The sequence below is a fragment of the Gorilla gorilla genome, chromosome 21 (genome assembly GCF_029281585.2).
Source record: "Gorilla gorilla gorilla isolate KB3781 chromosome 21, NHGRI_mGorGor1-v2.1_pri, whole genome shotgun sequence".
In the NCBI taxonomy this organism is placed as follows: domain Eukaryota; kingdom Metazoa; phylum Chordata; class Mammalia; order Primates; family Hominidae; genus Gorilla; species Gorilla gorilla.
The window spans coordinates 15,692,117-15,708,795 of NC_073245.2; the positions used below are offsets into that span (position 1 = coordinate 15,692,117).

The window sequence follows — 16,679 nt, forward strand, 5'->3', positions numbered from 1 at the left end:
GCAGGAGAATCAGGCAGGGAGGTTGCAGTGAGCCGAGATGGCAGCAGTACAGTCCAGTCTCCGCTCGGCATCAGAGGGCGACCGTGGGGAGAGGGAGAGGGAGAGCTACAATAACTTTTTTTCATATTTGTTTATTTATTTATTTTTTGAGACAGAGTCTCACTTTGTCACCCAGGCTGGAGTGCAGTGGCACGATCTCAGCTCACTGCAACCTCCGCCTCCCGGGTTCAAGTGATTCTTCTGCCTCAGCCTACTGAGTAGCTGGGACTACAGGTGCACGTCACCACACCCGGCTAATTTTTTTTGTATTTTTAGTAGAGACGGGGTTTCACCATATTGGCCGGGCCAGTCTCAAACTTCTGACCTTGTGATCCACCCACCTCAGCCTCCCAAAGTGCTTGGATTACAGGTGTGAGCCACCACGCCAGGCCACGTAATTAAATCACCCTTAAGAGAGGAAAATAAGCACTTCTAGAGAAGGAAGTTGAACCACATTATCAAAAGGTTTGGGACAAAGGATAATAATTACATTCTACTTGCTGGCCCAAGGTTGTTCACACCACAGGAAGGGTTTAATCTGCCTCCACTTCTGGTTTTTTACTTCCGTACAAATTCACTGAGTCCCAAATAATGTATTTTATACGCACAAATCCTTTTTTTTTTTTTTTTTTTTTTTTTTTAAGTAGAGGACAGGGTTTCACTATATTGGCCAGGCTGGTCTCAAACTCCTGACCTCACATGATCCGCCCATCTCGGGGTCCCAAAGTGCTGGGATTACAGACATCAGCTACTGCGCCCAGCTGACATGTCTTCTTTTTGTGGTCCAGTTCCCAGTTTGTGATGTATTTGGCATTTAAGTGATTCTGAAAACAAAGAAAATATAGGTATCACTTCAATGTGCTATTTGTCTTCAAAAAGGATTCCATTCATTTCATATTGCTGATGACACTCTCAGTTGATGGTTGATTTCACGGCACCTTTGCAGGCAGGCAGGATATGCCAGCATCATTCATTGACCCGTTTGTTCCCTTCCAGAAGCCTCCAGAGCAGAGTGTTAGGTAACATGAAGGGAGAAGGGGGAGGACAGAGTTGCCTGGTGCAGAGGTGTTTGCTGAAGCTTCAGGCTTGGTTGGCTAATATAGAACCTGTGAAAAGACAGGATGTTCTTGCTTCTTTAGGAACCTTGATCACTCCTTCCTTTCAAGACCAGCCAGCTGATAGCTTGGCTCACTCTCAGCCTGAGCGAATGTGTACAACAGCATGTGACTGGGTGTCCTCAAACAAAAAGGTCTTGCCAGGTCTCACTGTTGATTTGTTTTAATATGCCTCCTATCTTTGCCTAATCGCGTGGTAGTTTAGGCTGCAACACTGGGGCTATGCAGACACAGGATGCTGGGAGGACTTTTGGCTGCGTTCATCCTAGCTTGGCTGCTTTCGAGATGTGTTTCCCTGGGCAAGTGACTTTACTTCTCTCTGTGTCTGGGTCTGACTGTTAAAGAGGGTACCGATAGGATTACCTGCCTCATAGGGTTGTGACAGATGAAGCTCTTAGCACAATGCCTGGCCTCTAACAAGCATTCAATAAATGGGAACTACTCTTACGATTACACTGCTCATGTTATTCTGAAATTACTTCTTTTTTAAATTAATGATATTTTTTCTCTTCTTATAGCGTCGGGGTCTGGCTGTGTTGGCCAGGTTGGTCTTGAACTCTTGGCCTCAAGCAGTCCTCCCACTTCTGCCTCCCAAAGTGCTAGGATTACAGGCTTGAGCCACCATGCCCAGTCTGAAATTACTTCTTTCATGCAAACGTATGTTTTTGAGATCTTTGAAGTTCTGACTGTCATTTTAACAGCCGTATAGGATGCCATAATTTGGATATTGCCTCCTCTGAAAACTGTTTCTTTTCCTGTCATCTCTAACCCAGTTAATAAAAAACCCAGTCACTGAAACTGTCTCTCCTTGTTGACTCTCAGCTCCTCTTTAACACATTTCTCCATTCACTTTTTCTTTTCTTTTTTTTTTTTTTTTTTGAGACGGAGTCTGGCTCTGTCGCCCAGGCTGGAGTGCAGTGGCGTGATCTCCGCTCACTGCAAGCTCCGCCTCCCGGGTTCACGCCATTCTCCTGCCTCAGCCTCCCGAGTAGCTGGGACTACAGGCACCCGCCACCACGCCCGGCTAATTTTTTGTATTTTTAGTAGAGACGGGGTTTCACCATGTTAGCCAGGATGGTCTCGATCTCCTGACCTCGTGATCCCCCCGCCTCGGCCTCCCAAAGTGCTGGGATTACAGGCGTGAGCCACCGCGCCCGGCCTTTCTTTTCTTTTTGAGACAGAGTCTCGCTCTGTCACCCAAGCTGGAGTGCGGTGGCACAATCTCGCATCACTGTATCCCCGACCGCCTGGCTCAAGCGATCGTCCCATCTCAGCCTCCTGAGTTGCTGGGACTACAGGCATGCACCACTCTGCCTGGCTAACATGTATTTTTAAAATTTTTAATAGATACAAGGTCTTGCTATGTTGCCCAGGCTGGTCTCAAATTCTTGAGCAGCAATCCTCCTGCCTCAGCCTCCCGAAGTGGTGGGATTACAGGTATCAGCCACCGCGCCTGGCCTCTTTATTCACTTATTAAGTTCTACTCTCATTTCAGTTAGTAAATCTATTCTTAATCTCTCTTAATCTATTCTTGACCCATGGGTCCCTGACCTCATTCATGTGCTCTTCCTTTCCCACCTGGACCACTGCAGGCGAATGAATTCTTGTTCATGAGATTGCCTGCCACCAGGCTTAAGTGCGACAAGTCCACCTGCTACCCAGCTGTCAAATCTGCAAATCTGACCTGATAACTGCTCTGCATGTGCCCACGGCACTCATGACACCTGGTGCCAGCTATCATAAGAGTTATTGATGACAGCAACTTATGAGTCAGAGAGTAATGGAGGGGTAGGGAACACCTAGTGTAATGTTCAAATGCTGAATCCACTAAGCCACCTTGGAGGTTTCCAGAGCTTAACTAGAGTCTTTGTATCCAAGTTGCTGATAGCAGCCAGGCCTTCCCAGAGCTGGCTACAGGAGAAGGGCTCTATAGCCATCCAGCTGAGACCACAGAGTTTGTCCTTTCCCATTTACTCACTGAGTGACGAATTCTTTTTTTTTTTTTTTTTTTTTTTTGAGACAGAGTCTTGCTTTTTCACCCAGGCTGGAGTGCAGTGGTGTGATCTCAGCTCACTGCGACCTCTGCCTCCTGGGTTCAAGCAATTCTTGGGCCTCAACCTCCCAAGTAGCTGGGATTACAGGTGCATGCCACCATGCCCAGCTAATTTTATAGTTTTAGTAGAGAAGAGGTTTCACCATATTGGCCAGACCGGTCTGAAACTGCTGACCTCAGGTGATCCACCCGCCTTGGCCTCCCAAAGTGCTGGGATTACAGCACTTGAGCCACAACACCCAGCCAATTCTTGACACTCACTTTAAACCCCTGATACGCTGTGGCACTGTGCTTGTCCGAGCTGGTTCTTCCTGAGTGCACACTTTCCCCTAGCCATGGCTGGCCTGCCCCACGCTTGGGGAGAACCTCTTCCAGAAAGCCTCCTGCCCCTTCTGGGCTCTTCTGTCTTAACTCACTGTGTTAACAAGATATGTGTCTGTGTTTGGGTCACTCCAAACTAGGAGGGAAGGGTCTGTGACATTCCCCTTTGTGTTCCCAGTGCCTGGCACCAGGCCTGTCACATTAAATAATTGACTGACTGCATATTTGGTCCGTAGAGGAAAATGCAAATCACCTGTAATCATATTACCCAGATAACTAGTGAAATTAATTCACTGGATATACCCTTCTAGACATTTTTCCTCCTAGCTTTATCTATATTTCTTACACATACATCTTACACATGGCATTTTATTTTATATAATCTGGATCAAACTCTACTTAATGTTTTAGAACCTTTTTACATTGAATATATCATGTGTGTGTATGCACGTGGGCACATTGGCTGGGAATCAAGCCCAGGTCAACTGCTTGGAAGGCGGCTATGCTCACCACATTTAACGTATCATGGACAGTTCTTCTCATCTAATTGTTTTTTTTTGGTAAGACACAGGTCTCACTCTCGTTCGGGCTGGAGTGCATTGGCACAATCACAGCTCACTGCAGCCTTGACCTCCCACGCTCAAGTGATCCTCCCAACTCTGTCTCCTGAGTAGCTGGGACTACAGGCACATGCCACCATACTTGGCTAATTTTTAAAATTTTTTGTAAAAATGGGGTCTTGCTATGTTGCCCAGGCTGGTCTTCAACTCCTGGGCTCAAGAGATGCTTCTGCCTCGGCCCCGCAAAGTGCTGGAATTACAGGCGTGAGCCACTGCACCCAGCCTTATCAAATATTCTTGTAGGCCTTGAATTACAGTGCTGTGTGGTATTTCATTGAGAGAGTGCTCTCTGATTGAACCATTCCCTTTTCTGACATGCAGTTTATTTTCCAGCTGAAATTATTAATGTTTCTTTTCTGCTGAGAGCATTTCTTTCTCATGATGAAGAAAACAGGGTAAACAAATACCGAGTTAATGACCATCAATAGCAGGGGAAAGTACAGCAGTCCTGCCTTACCCTTGAGGTGGACTACGGACCCCCCAGGGGATGCCCGAAATGGCACATGGTACTGAACCCAATATGTACTACGTTTTTTCCTATGCATATATACATACCTATGATACAGGTTAATTTACAAATTAGGCACAGTAGGAGATGAACAACAAAACTAATAATAGAACAGTTATTAAAATATACTGTAATATAAGTTATGTGAATGTGGTCTCTCTCTCAAAATATCTTATTGTACTATATTCACCCTTCTTTTTGTGGTGATGTGAGATGATGAAATGCCTACGTGGCTGAGCACTGTGGCTCACACCTGTAATCCCAGCACTTTGGGAGGCTGAGACGGGTGGATCATCTGAGGTCAGGGGTTCGAGACCAGCCTGGCCAACATGGCAAAACTCCGTCTCTACTAAAAATACAAAAATTAGCCAGGTGTGGTGGCACATGCCTGTAATCCCAGCTGCTTGGGAGGCTGAGGCAGGAAAATCGCTTGAACCCAGGAGACGGAGGTTGCAGTGAGCCGAGATTGTGCCATTGCACTCCAGCCTGGGCAACAAGAGTGAAACTCCTTCTCAAAAAAAAAAAAAAAAAAAAAAAGGAATTACCTATGTGATGAGATGAAGGGAGGTGAATGGCACAGGCACTGTTAGTGTTCGGCTACTATTGACTTTCTGAGGTTACATCAGAAGGAGGATCCTCTGCTTCAGGCAATCCTGGATCATTGAGCCATGAAGATCTCAATGCTTGGGGATCCTTGATAGTGTTTTTTGATGAAAACTTTTGGAAGAACATTGTAATCAGAGGTTGTTGCCTTTCTCTGTAACTCAAAAGTGTTGCTGCGAAGTTGTAGGCGATTTTAAGCTGCATTCCATCTGAGGATCATATGCCATAGTTTTGTGCTTTAATGTCTGTGCAGTTTGAAACACTTCAGCGAATTTTAGTAATGTCCACATGGCTGGTTCTGCTTTAGTTTTTTCTTCATCTTCCTCTTCCTCTGTGGAGGACATGAGAGTTCTTCCAGTTCCTCATTTGTTAACACTTCTCAATGGCCTTCAGTATGTCCTTCTATTTCATCAAGCATATCAGCAAATCCTTCTCCATCAACTTGTCTTGTTGCATGGATGATTTTCCTAATTCCTCTATCAGTTTCAGGCAAGCCTTTAAAATCATTCACAACTTCCACTCCGTCAGTCCTTCCAGCAGGCATGGTTTAATTCATCCATTGCAACTTGATGAGTGCTATTGCATCAGCAATAGTGAATGATTTCCAGCACTACATTATTTCCAGTTTAGGGTCTGCATCAATTGCTGTTGAATGTGATCAAATACCAGGCAGATGTATGTGGCCTTGAGAAAATGAATGATGTCCTAGTCAAGCGGCTGAAGCAAAAGGTTGTATTTGCAGGTAAAAATACAACCTCAGCATTTTCATTTTCATGGCAAACAGATTCAGGATGGTTAGGTACATTATCTATTATTAATATGTCCTTAAATTCCAGCCCTTCCTCTTTCAAATATTTTTTCACTTCTGGGAACCATTGATACATTGGTGGAACCATTCTATAAACAAGACAGCTGTCACCCATACTTTCTGATTATATGGCTAGAACACAAGCATAAATAATTTTTGGTTTTGCTTTTGAGGGCACATGGGTTCTTTGCTCTGTACACTATGCTTAGCTTTATCATATGCCCTGCAGCGTTGCCACAGAGTACCAGAGTTAATCTGGTACTTTCCAGTCTTTCCATGCTTTATGCCCTGGTGCTTCCTTTGCACTTTTATGAATGTAGGTTCTATTGGTCATCTTCTTCCAGAAGAGGCCAGTTTTATTGCAGTTGAAGACTTGCTGTGTATGGTATCTTTTCTCCTTAATCTACTTCTTCAAGTCTGCTAAAAATGTTGCAGCAGTTTCTTCACTGGCAAATGCAACCTCTTTAGTAATTTTTATGCTTTTCAGCCCAAACCTATTCTTGAATCTGTGTAACTGTCCCTTACTTGCAGTAAATGGCTTGGTGTCACTTGTTTCGGGGGATCCTTGCTGATGTCTTTGTGTAGGTTCTGTGCTTTCTGGTACAACACATTGCTATCAGAACACTTTTCTGTTCATATCTTCCACCCACAAATGTAATGCCTTTTCCATCTTAACTAAGCACTTATGTACTGTGGCCATAACTCCATAACTTTTTTTTTTTTTTTTGAGACAGAGTCTTGCTCTGTAGCCCAGGCTGGAGTGCAGTGGTGCGATCTCGGCTCACTACAACCTCCGTGTGGCTATAACTTTTGCAGTTTGAGGTGTGTCAGCAAGACTAACATGAATTTCTTTTTCCTTCTTCACAATTTCACGGATAGAAGATTCATTGTTACGGTAGATCTTAGTAACCTAGGCATATGATTTTTTTCTTTGCTTATTGAGTTGAGAACTTTTACCTTTTTTTTTTTTTTTTTTTGAGATGGAGTTTTGCTCTTGTTGCCCAGGCTGGAGTGCAATAGCACGGTCTCCGCTCACTGCAACCTCCGCTTCGCGAGTTCAAGGGATTCTCTTGCCTCTGACTCCCAAGTAGCTGGGATTACAGGCACCCACCACCAAGCCTGGCTAAATTTTTGTATTTGTAGTAGAGACAGGGTTTCACCATGTTGGCCAGGCTGGTCTTGAACTCCTGACCTCAGGTGATCCACCCGCCTCAGCCTCCCAAAGTGCTGGGATTACAGGTGTGAGCCAGTGTGCCCGGCCAACTTTTACCTTTTTGCCTAAAGAAAGTATTTTGTGGCCTATCTTTGGCATATCTGACTTGCTGGCATCGCTACTCTTGTGTTTTGGGGCCATTAGTAAGTAAAATAAGGGTTACTTGAACACAAGCACTGTGATACCACAACAGTCCATCTGGTAACTGAAAAGGCTACTGAATGACTAAGGGGCAGGTAGCATGTACAGTTCAGATACGCTGGACAGAGGGGTAATTAATGTCCCAGGTGGGATGGAGTGGGACAGCATGAGATTTCATCACAATACTCAGAATGGTGCACAATTTGAAATTTATGAATTGTTTATTTCTGGAGTTTTCCATGTAATATTTTTGAACCACGGTTGGGTGAGATCAACTGAAACTGCAGAGAGCAAAACCGCACGTAAGGGGGGACTACTGTAAATCATTCTGATTTCACTGTTGTTTGACCTTTAAAATTTTTTGGGTGGGTATGGTGGCTCACACCTATAATCCCATCACTTTGGGAGGCTGAGGTGGGAGGATTGCTTGAGCCCAGGAGTTCAAGACCAGCCTGGGCAACTTAGTGAGACCTGATCTCTACAAAAATAAAAATAAAAATAAAAAAGAAAATTCTTCAAGCTCTGTCTCCAATGAAGGATCCTGTTATGTGGTGCCTTTTGTACTGAATTGTTTTCTTTTTTCCATGGCAGGACTATGGCAGCCAGGGACGCCACTTCAGGCAGCCTGTCAGAGGAGAGCAGTGCTTTGGACCTGCCATCAGCGTGTGACATAAGAGATTACGTCCTGCAGAGACCCAGCCAAGAAGCCAACAGCGAGGCTTTCAGTTCTTTGGAATTCCATTCTTTTCCTTATTCTTCTGATGTGGATCCAGGTAATAAGCAGAGTTTAAAACAAACTAACTTAAAAACAACTAGCAGCAATACGGGTGTGTGATAGTTTGTTTCTCTCTCTTCCAATAGCAGATCTCTGAGAATGCTTCATTGTCTTAGGCAGAAAAACATGTTACCTAAGCAAAGCTTTCAGGAGGAACTTCAAAGGACAGCTTGCCTGGCACAGCAATGACAAGGAGCTGTTTCCTGGATGTCTTTTTGTTATTGTTGCTGTTAATCTCAGGTCTCTTTCTAATCTCCCTCAAAATGAATTCAGAAGCAGGGGAATATTTGGTTCAACAAAGAGAGAGTGGAATTTTTTTTTGTTTTGTTCTTTTAAAACTTCAGAAAATAGCAATGTGGGCCTGTTATGTGTGATGAGTAATAAAAACAGAGACTTTAGCATTCCTTGTATGAAGTATGCTGTGGATTTAAGTAACAACCTTTCTACAAGGTTTCCTGACTAGATTGCCGAAACATCTATTATTTAAACTAATGATAATTCCCTGACGTAGGTAGTGACCATCTTTAGTGGTAAAGCCCTCTCTTTCATATTAATTACCTGATCTGAGTCTGGAGGCCCGCAGACCTGGACTTATTTATTTATTCATTTATTTCTTGTTAGTTTTGGTTAATTCCCTGGGTTTATCACACAGACCTGGATTTAAAGTTCAGCTCTGCCACTTACTGGCTATGTGACTTGGGGTGTGTTCCTTAACCCCTCTGAGCTCCAGAGTCGTCTACAAAATGGTGATCAGAATGCTTGCTCCACCCAGTCAGGTTTAGCTTAAGGTAAACCTATAAGACACTTAGCATGGTTTTTCTGACATCGATGGGTGCTCAGTCAATGTTGTTGTTGTTAATATTAAGAAATCCAAACGGCCGGGTGTGGTAGCTCACACCTGTAATCCTAACACTTTGGGAGGCCGAGGTGGGTGGATCACCTAAGGTCAGGAGTTCAAGACCAGCCTGGCCAACATGGCGAAACCCTGTCTCTACTAAAAATACAAAAATTAGCCAGGTGTGGTGGCGGGCGCCTGTAATACCAGCTACTCTGGAGGCTGAAGCAGGAGAATCGCTTGAACCCGGAAGGTGGAGGTTGCAGTGAGCCAAGATCGTGCCACTTCACTCCAGTCTGAGTGAAAGAGCAAAACTCTGTCTCAAAACAAAAAACAAACAACAACAAAAAACAAATCCAAATATATATTTTTAGAAGAACTCATTGTGGGTACTAAGAAAATGTAGGCTTTAATGATGATGAATTCAGTGATGACTACAGGTAGGACGTGTAACTGTCATTGCCTTCAAGAATTCTATGGAGAAATATGTTTGGGATTCTCTTCTGATTTTCAGGACACAGAGTAATCAGGATCAGTAAGTCTCCTGTTTAATTTAGTACCTGACTGTGTTAGTTCATTCTCACACTGCTATAAAGAGATACCTGAGACTGGGTAATTTATAGAGAAAAGAGGTTTAATTGGCTCACAGTTCTGCAGGCTGTACAGGAAGCATAGCAGCACCTGCTAGGCATCAATCAGGGCGGAAGGCAAAGGGGAAGCTGGCACTTCACATGGCTGAAGCAGGAGGAAGAAGGAGAGGGGGAAGGTGCTACACACTTTTAAACAACCAGATCTCATGAGAACTCGGCACCAAGGGGATGGTGCTATAAACCAATTAGGAGGAACTGCCCCATGAACCAATCACCTCCCACCAGGCCCCACTTCCAACACTGGGGATGACAATTCCACATGACATTTGGGCAGGGACACAAATCAAAACCATATCACTGACCAAGAATTAGATAATTCTTTATCCTTTTCCTTTCTAGACTTAACATCTTAGTTCCTTTAACCTTCCCTTTTTTCCCTGCCATCCTGCTGCCTCTACATGACTCTCCATCCCTAAAACTGATTTTGTTCATCATCCCTGGGTAGCAACAGCATTTCTTAGAATGAGTGAATGGAGGCAGTTGAACAGAACTTTGTTTGTGTATGTATTTATTTATTTAGAGACAGGGTTTTGCTCTGTGCCTAGGCTGGAATACTGTGGTGCCATCATAGCTCACTGCAGCCTTGAACTCCTGAGCTGAAGCTATCCTCCTGCCTCAGCCTCCCAAGTAGCTGGGATTACAGGCTCACATCACCATACATGGCTTTTTTTTTTTTTAATTTTTTTGTAGAGACAGGGTCTTGCTGTGTTGCCTAGGCAAGTCTCGAACCCTTGGCCTCAAGTGATCCTCCCACCATGGCCTCCCAAAGTGCTGGGATAATGGGAGTGAGCAACCATATCCAGTTTGAACAGAACTTTAGAAGTATTAGCATGTTGAAATACTTCAAGGCAATGGCTCTATTCCCTTAGGGAATTCAGTGTGGACTCAGTTTTTACTTTTTATTGCCTGTTAGTTGACTAATCTGTAGAAAAGCAACTGTTATTAATTGGAATTGGTTGACAGCTCTAAAAATAAGGAGCATGTTGAAATATTTATGTAGGGGTATTTGTTAAAAATATGGATATTCTATGCCAAAAAGGTTGTTTGGGGAACCCATGTCTAAACATGGGAAGGGGTACTCAAACGCTAAGACAACCATTTTACACGGTAGTAGTGGTGGTCGTGCTGGGTTAGACAGCCTGGCTGGAATTCTGGTTCTGCTTCTTCCCCTGGTTTGACTTTGGGCAAGCCACTTAGCCCCTCTGTACCTGTCTCCTCATTTGTAAAATGGAGATGATAACAGCACCTCCTTGTTGGGGAGGTTATAAGGTTGTACAAGGTAGTGCATGAGGCATAGTGTGTGGCAGGGAGTGGACTCTCAGGAGATCCAATTCCTCATCAGCTGGGGTGCTCAGCACACTGCAGTACTGCCTGGTCAGCTCAGGATTTTTTTTTTTTTTTTTTTTTTGAGATGGAGTCTCGCTCTGTCACCCAGGCTAGAGCACAGTGGCGTGATCTCAGCTCACTGCAACCTCCGCCTCCCAGGTTCAAGCGATTCTCCTGTCTCAGCCTCCCAAGTAGCTAAATTACAGGTGAGCGCAACCACACCTGGCTAATTTTTGTGTTTTTAGTAGAGACGGGGTTCACCATGTTGGCCACGCTGGTCTTGAACTCCTGACCTCAAGTGATCCACCCGCTGTGGTCATCCCAGGCATGAGCCACTGCTCTGGGATTACAGGCGTGAGCCACTGCACCCAGCCAGCTCAGGCTTTTATCACAAAACCATACACTGGGTGGCTTCTCACAGCTCCAGAGGCTGGAAAGTCTAAGGTCAAGGTGCCAGCAGATTTGGTGTCTGGTGCTGTCCCTGTTCTTGATTTGTAGACAGCCACCGTCTTCCTGTGTCCTCATATGGCCTAGAGAGAGAGCCTCTTTCTCATGTCTCTTATAAGGGCACTAATGCCATCATGAGGCTTCCACCCTCAAAACTTAATTACCTCTAGCTGGGCACAGTGGCTCATGCCTGTAAACCCAGCACTTTGGGAGGCCGAGGCGGGTGGATCACCTGAGGTCGGGAGTTCTAGACCAGCCTGGCCAACATGGTAAAACCCTGTCTCTAACAAAAATACAAAAATTAGCCGGGCGTGGTGGCAGGCGCCTGTAATCCCAGATACTCGGGGGGCTGAGGCAGGAGAATCACTTGAACCCAGGAGGTGGAGGTTGTAGTGAGCCAAGACCGCACCATTGCACTCCAGCCCCGGCAACAGAGCAAGACTCCGACTCAAAAATAATAATAATAATAAATAAGTAAACATAAAAAAAAAATTCACATTGGTTTACTCATCCTACCCCATGGAAGGCTCTGGGTGTGATAATTGCTCTCTGCATACTCCACACTGCAGTGTTTTAGGGCACATTAATAGTGATCACTCCCATTTATTGAGCATTTACTACCTGTCAGGTTTTATACTGTCAGGCTCCATGCTAAATATTTCACAAACATTATCACTTTTTTTTTTTTCTTTTCAAGACAGAGTCTCACTCTGTTGCCCAGGCTGAGTGCAGTGGCACAATCTCGGCTCACTGCAACCTCCACCTCCCTGGTTAAAGCAATTCTCCTGCCTCAGCCTCCCGAGTAGCTGGGATTACAGGCGTGCACCACCATGCCCAGCTAATATTTATATTTTTAGTAGAGACGTGGTTTCACCATGTTGGCAAGGCTGGTCTTGAACTCCTGACCTCAAGTGATCCACCTGCCTCAGCCTCCCAAAGTGCTGGGATTACAGGTGTGAGCCACCACACCCAGCCCAAACATCACCATTTTTAATTCTTATCACATACCTGAGAAGTGGAAATCATTCCCATTTAATAAGTGAGGAAACAAACTTGGAAAAGTTAGGAAACTTTCCCAGTGTCACTTAGCAAATGACAGAGCTGACTGAATCCAAAGGAAATGTTTCACTTTTTTTTTCTTTTTCGAGGTATGATCTTGCTTTGTTGCCCAGGCTGAAGTGCAGTATTGTGGTTCCCCTGGACTCAAGCAATCTTCCCTTCTCAGCCTCTGAAGTAGTTAAGACTATAGGCGTGTGTTATCCTGCCTAGCTAATTAAAAAAAATTTTTTGTTGTTGTTTTGTTTAGAGATGAGATCTCACTATGTTGCCCAGGCTGGTCCTGAACTCCTGGGAAGCTGAGAATCCCAGTAGTAGCTGGGATTACAGGTGTGCACCACCACACCCAGCTAATTTTTGTATTTTTAGTGGAGACAAGGTTTTGCCATGTTGGCCAGTCTGGTCTCAAACTCCTGGCCTCAAGTGATTTGCCCACCTCAGCCTCCCAAAGTGCTGAATTACAGGTGTGAGCCAGTGCACCCGGCTTGACCGTAAGAGTTCAGTCATATCATCTGTTATCAAATTCTTCAGTCAAAATCCAGACACAGAGTTGGCAAGGGGTTCACAGTGGAGGCGTGGCGTAGTCTTCTGGTGGCACAGCACAGCCCAGCAACAGGCACGCTGGAGAGAATACCCAGAAATCCAGGCAGGTGGCAGGCAGTGTGCAGGTGCCTTCTCAGTGGGTAGCAAGGTCCCAGCTTCCAGGTTGGAGTCAGCATCACAGTTCTAACCCCTGGAAGAGTAGTAGGCCAAGGAAGGGTGACGTTAGATTTAGGATGCAGCAAGGACCACTGCAAAACCCAGTTACAAGAACATGGGCCCAGGCTTAGGCTTAACTTGTGTAAAGGATTCCCCATTTCACCTTGCAGCTGCCCCTGACCATGGGCCTATCCCTGCCCTGCTTTTCCCAGCCAGGCTTTTTGAAGGGGCTGCCTGCCTTCCTCCTCACTTCTTCATCTCAGGATTGCTCCTCATTCCCAGGCACATGGCCTCTACCTTCATTCCCCTCTGGACTAAGCCTGCCCTTACTCAGATGCCAATGATCTTCCCTAGGAGCCAAACTGGATGGACGCTTCTCTGTCCTTATGCTATGTGCCCAACTGCCGCATCACCGTTCATACCCTGGAGGAGCGAATTAGTAGCAAGGACATTAGACTTAAGAGCACTTTCCAGAAAACTATTGGGCTGATAAGAATCTGAGAGTGTTAGAAAAACCTCAAAAGCCTTAGTCATTCCAGTCTGATATGTAAAGATGGGTAAAACTAGGCTATATTTGTCCAGTAAAGACAGAGTCCATCTGGCCTGAAGTTCCCACCCAGCCACTCCTCATGAAATGATGGTAAAATAAACAACTTTTCACTTAAGGCAGGTGCAGGATTATAAAATCCTCCCCTCAGCCCTTCCTAGTGAGATATGGCAGAAGACCTGCTACTGCCAAACAGGGCTTCCTGAGAGCGAGTGCAGAGGCTCATGCCTATAATCCCAGCACTTTGGGAGGTCAAGGTGGGAGGATTGCTTGAGCCCAGTAGTTCGAGTCTACGGTGAGCTATGATTGTACCACTGCACTCTAGCCTGCGGGACAGAGTGAGACCCTCTTTCTAAACAAAGAAAAATATAGAGTGTTCCTGGAACACCTTTTCCATAACATTCTTCTGTTTAGGTCCCTTTGAGATGTCATATTACACTACTTTTGTCTTTAGACTGAGTCTCGCTCTGTTGTCCAGGCTGGAGTGCAATGGCGCAATCTCGGCTCCCTGCAACCTCCGCCTCCTGGGTTCAAGCGATTCTCCTGCCTCAGCCTCCTGAGTAGCTGGGATTACAGGCACCCACCACCCTGCCCAGCTATTTTTTTGTATTTTTAGTAGGGACAGGGTTTCACCATGTTGGTCAGGCTGGTCTTGAACTCCTGACCTCAAGTCACCTGTCCACCTTGGCCTCCCGAAGTGTTCGGATTACAGGTGTGAGCTACCACACCCGGCCAATCTTACACTACTTCTTTCCTTCCAGCTCCAATCAAAAAGCTCCTCTGCCTTGTTTTCGGGACTCTGTGTAATCTGCTGCCTGGAATATTTGTTCAAAATATTTAATAACCAATACAGCAGTATTGCAATATTTCAACAACTGGCACGACTGTACAGGTGCACACGAGCTGAATAGAGGCCCCTGCTGCTGTCCAACTGCACATTAACACAGGCCTGCCAGTCCTGTCGGGCTTGCTTTTAGGCTGAGCCAACTGTTAATGTCTTAGCTGCATTGTTCCCCTCTCTGGAATGTGCCCCCTCCTCCCTGGTCAACTCCAGTCCACTCCAGAGATGGCTGAATTGAATCCATTAATTAGTCCCGGGTACAGACTTGCTGCTGGACTTGAACACCCTGCCTGTTAGATACTTGTTTTCTTTCTCGTTTGCTGCTTGGCTCAAGGGAAGCACAGAGTATACAGAATGGAAGAGCTGAGTTAAGAAACAGATGATCTTGGTTAAACCTCTCAAAAGCAAGATCACAAAGGTCACCCGAAGGCCCAGTCCCACATGTACTGCTGGAGCTTGATAAACTCTGGGTAGCTCATGTGGCGTATCTCACCTGCGCCCTCTGGAACCTTTGTCCTGGAGAGCATCCAAGGTACTTTCTAATATAGGACAAGGAGTTTCTCTGAAGTCGTTGTTAGACATTAACAATACAGATGTAGGAAATATCAGCCCTTTCCTCAAACTTGAACTTCTGCCTAAGAGCAGTGTCGGGGAAATTGGTTGCATGTAGACAGCAAATTGAATGTTAAACACAATAAGTCTTTGATGATTAAAGGCCATAGCTGGCAGGCAGTCATAAGTTTAAAGTAAATAGTGATTTAATGCACCTTTAGTCTTATTCTGGGGATCTGTCAACATCCCACTCTTCAAAGCCCATTTTGTAACTTGTGTATTTAGGCATTTCATCCAAGGAATTTAGTATTTAAGAGTAAAAAAAATTTGTTGTCTTCCTCTCTATAATTCATATTTCTTTGGAATTCTATAAAATTTTATTTCCAAAAGGAATGAATTATAAGCTCTTAGATAAAAAAACTCAAAATAAAATTTATATACTAGTTGTCAAATTCTTGATGTGGTGTTGTAGTTTTAAAATAGGAGTCAGGGTATATTTTAGATATATACATAAAATGCTAAAGACATTTTATAGTTGCATTAAGTGATATCCAACCTAGTGGCTAATACCCAGTCACTAGACTGAACCTGAGATACAGAGAGTACAGAGAGGAAAGGAAAGAAGGGAACAATGGTTATTGAACCAATTCTCTGAGAAATAACTGAGGACACAATTGGGTACATTTTATCAGATACCAAGTAGATGGGCTTTATTTGGAAGGTTTGGGTATTCTGTGTGGCAGTGCTTCTCTGCTTTTGTTGCCTCTTCCTAGATTTGGGTTTTTTGTTGTTGTTGTTGTTGTTGTTTTGAGACAGAGTCTCACTCCATCACCCAGGCTGGAGTGCAGTGGCAAGATCTCGGCTCACTGCGACCTCCGCCTCCCAGTTTCAAGGATTCTCCTGCCTCAGCCTCCCGAGTAGCTGGGACTACAGGAGCCCTCCACCACACCCGGCTAATTTTTGTATTTTTAGTAGAGACAAGGTTTCACCATGTTGGCCAGGCTGGTCTCAAACCCCTGACCTCAGTTGATCCACCTACCTTGGCCTCCCAAAGTGCTGGGATTATAGGCAAGAGCCACCATGCCCAGCCTCCTAGATTGAGTTATGCCGATTCAGCTATCTAGACTGAACTTTCAGCTCCAAAATCGGATTTTGAGCTCTTTGCATGCTGCTGTTAGAAGGCAGCAGTGAATTTTAATTGTATGGCCTGAGGTGTGAAGGATAAACCATAAGCGTATATGACTAAGGCTCACAGAGTTAGAGAAGGTTACAGTCTCTGAGCTGGTGGTTCCTCACAGCTCTTTAGGAACTACAAGTTTGAGATTGAGTGGGGTCATGAGCTTGTGGGGCCCTGGATGCTCTACCTTGTGCATCCAGGCAGGCATTCATCCAAAGAAAGGGTGCCAGGACCAGGAGGAGTTCGAAAACCACTAAGTGGCCAGGTGCGGTGGCTCACGCCTGTAATCCCTGCACTTTGGGAGGTCGAGGCTGGTGGATCACTTGAGGCCAGGAGTTTGAGACCAGCCTGGT

General features: G+C 45.1%; 1 protein-coding gene across 7 annotated transcripts in view; it reads left to right on the forward strand.

Annotated features, from left to right (window-relative positions):
• Positions 1-16,679, forward strand: part of SHLD1 (shieldin complex subunit 1) — a 112,840-nt gene that overhangs the window by 16,532 nt on the left and 79,629 nt on the right. For 5 of the 7 annotated variants that reach the window (XM_004061780.5, XM_063702444.1, XM_055372535.2 and 2 more), the window contains exon 2: positions 8,013-8,194. In XM_004061780.5, the coding sequence (XP_004061828.4) occupies positions 8,013-8,194 (182 nt within the window). Of the gene's footprint in view, positions 1-8,012; positions 8,195-8,282; positions 9,066-16,679 lie in introns of those variants that run through there. The other 2 variants (XM_019016707.4, XM_055372540.2) reach the window with 1 other exon arrangement.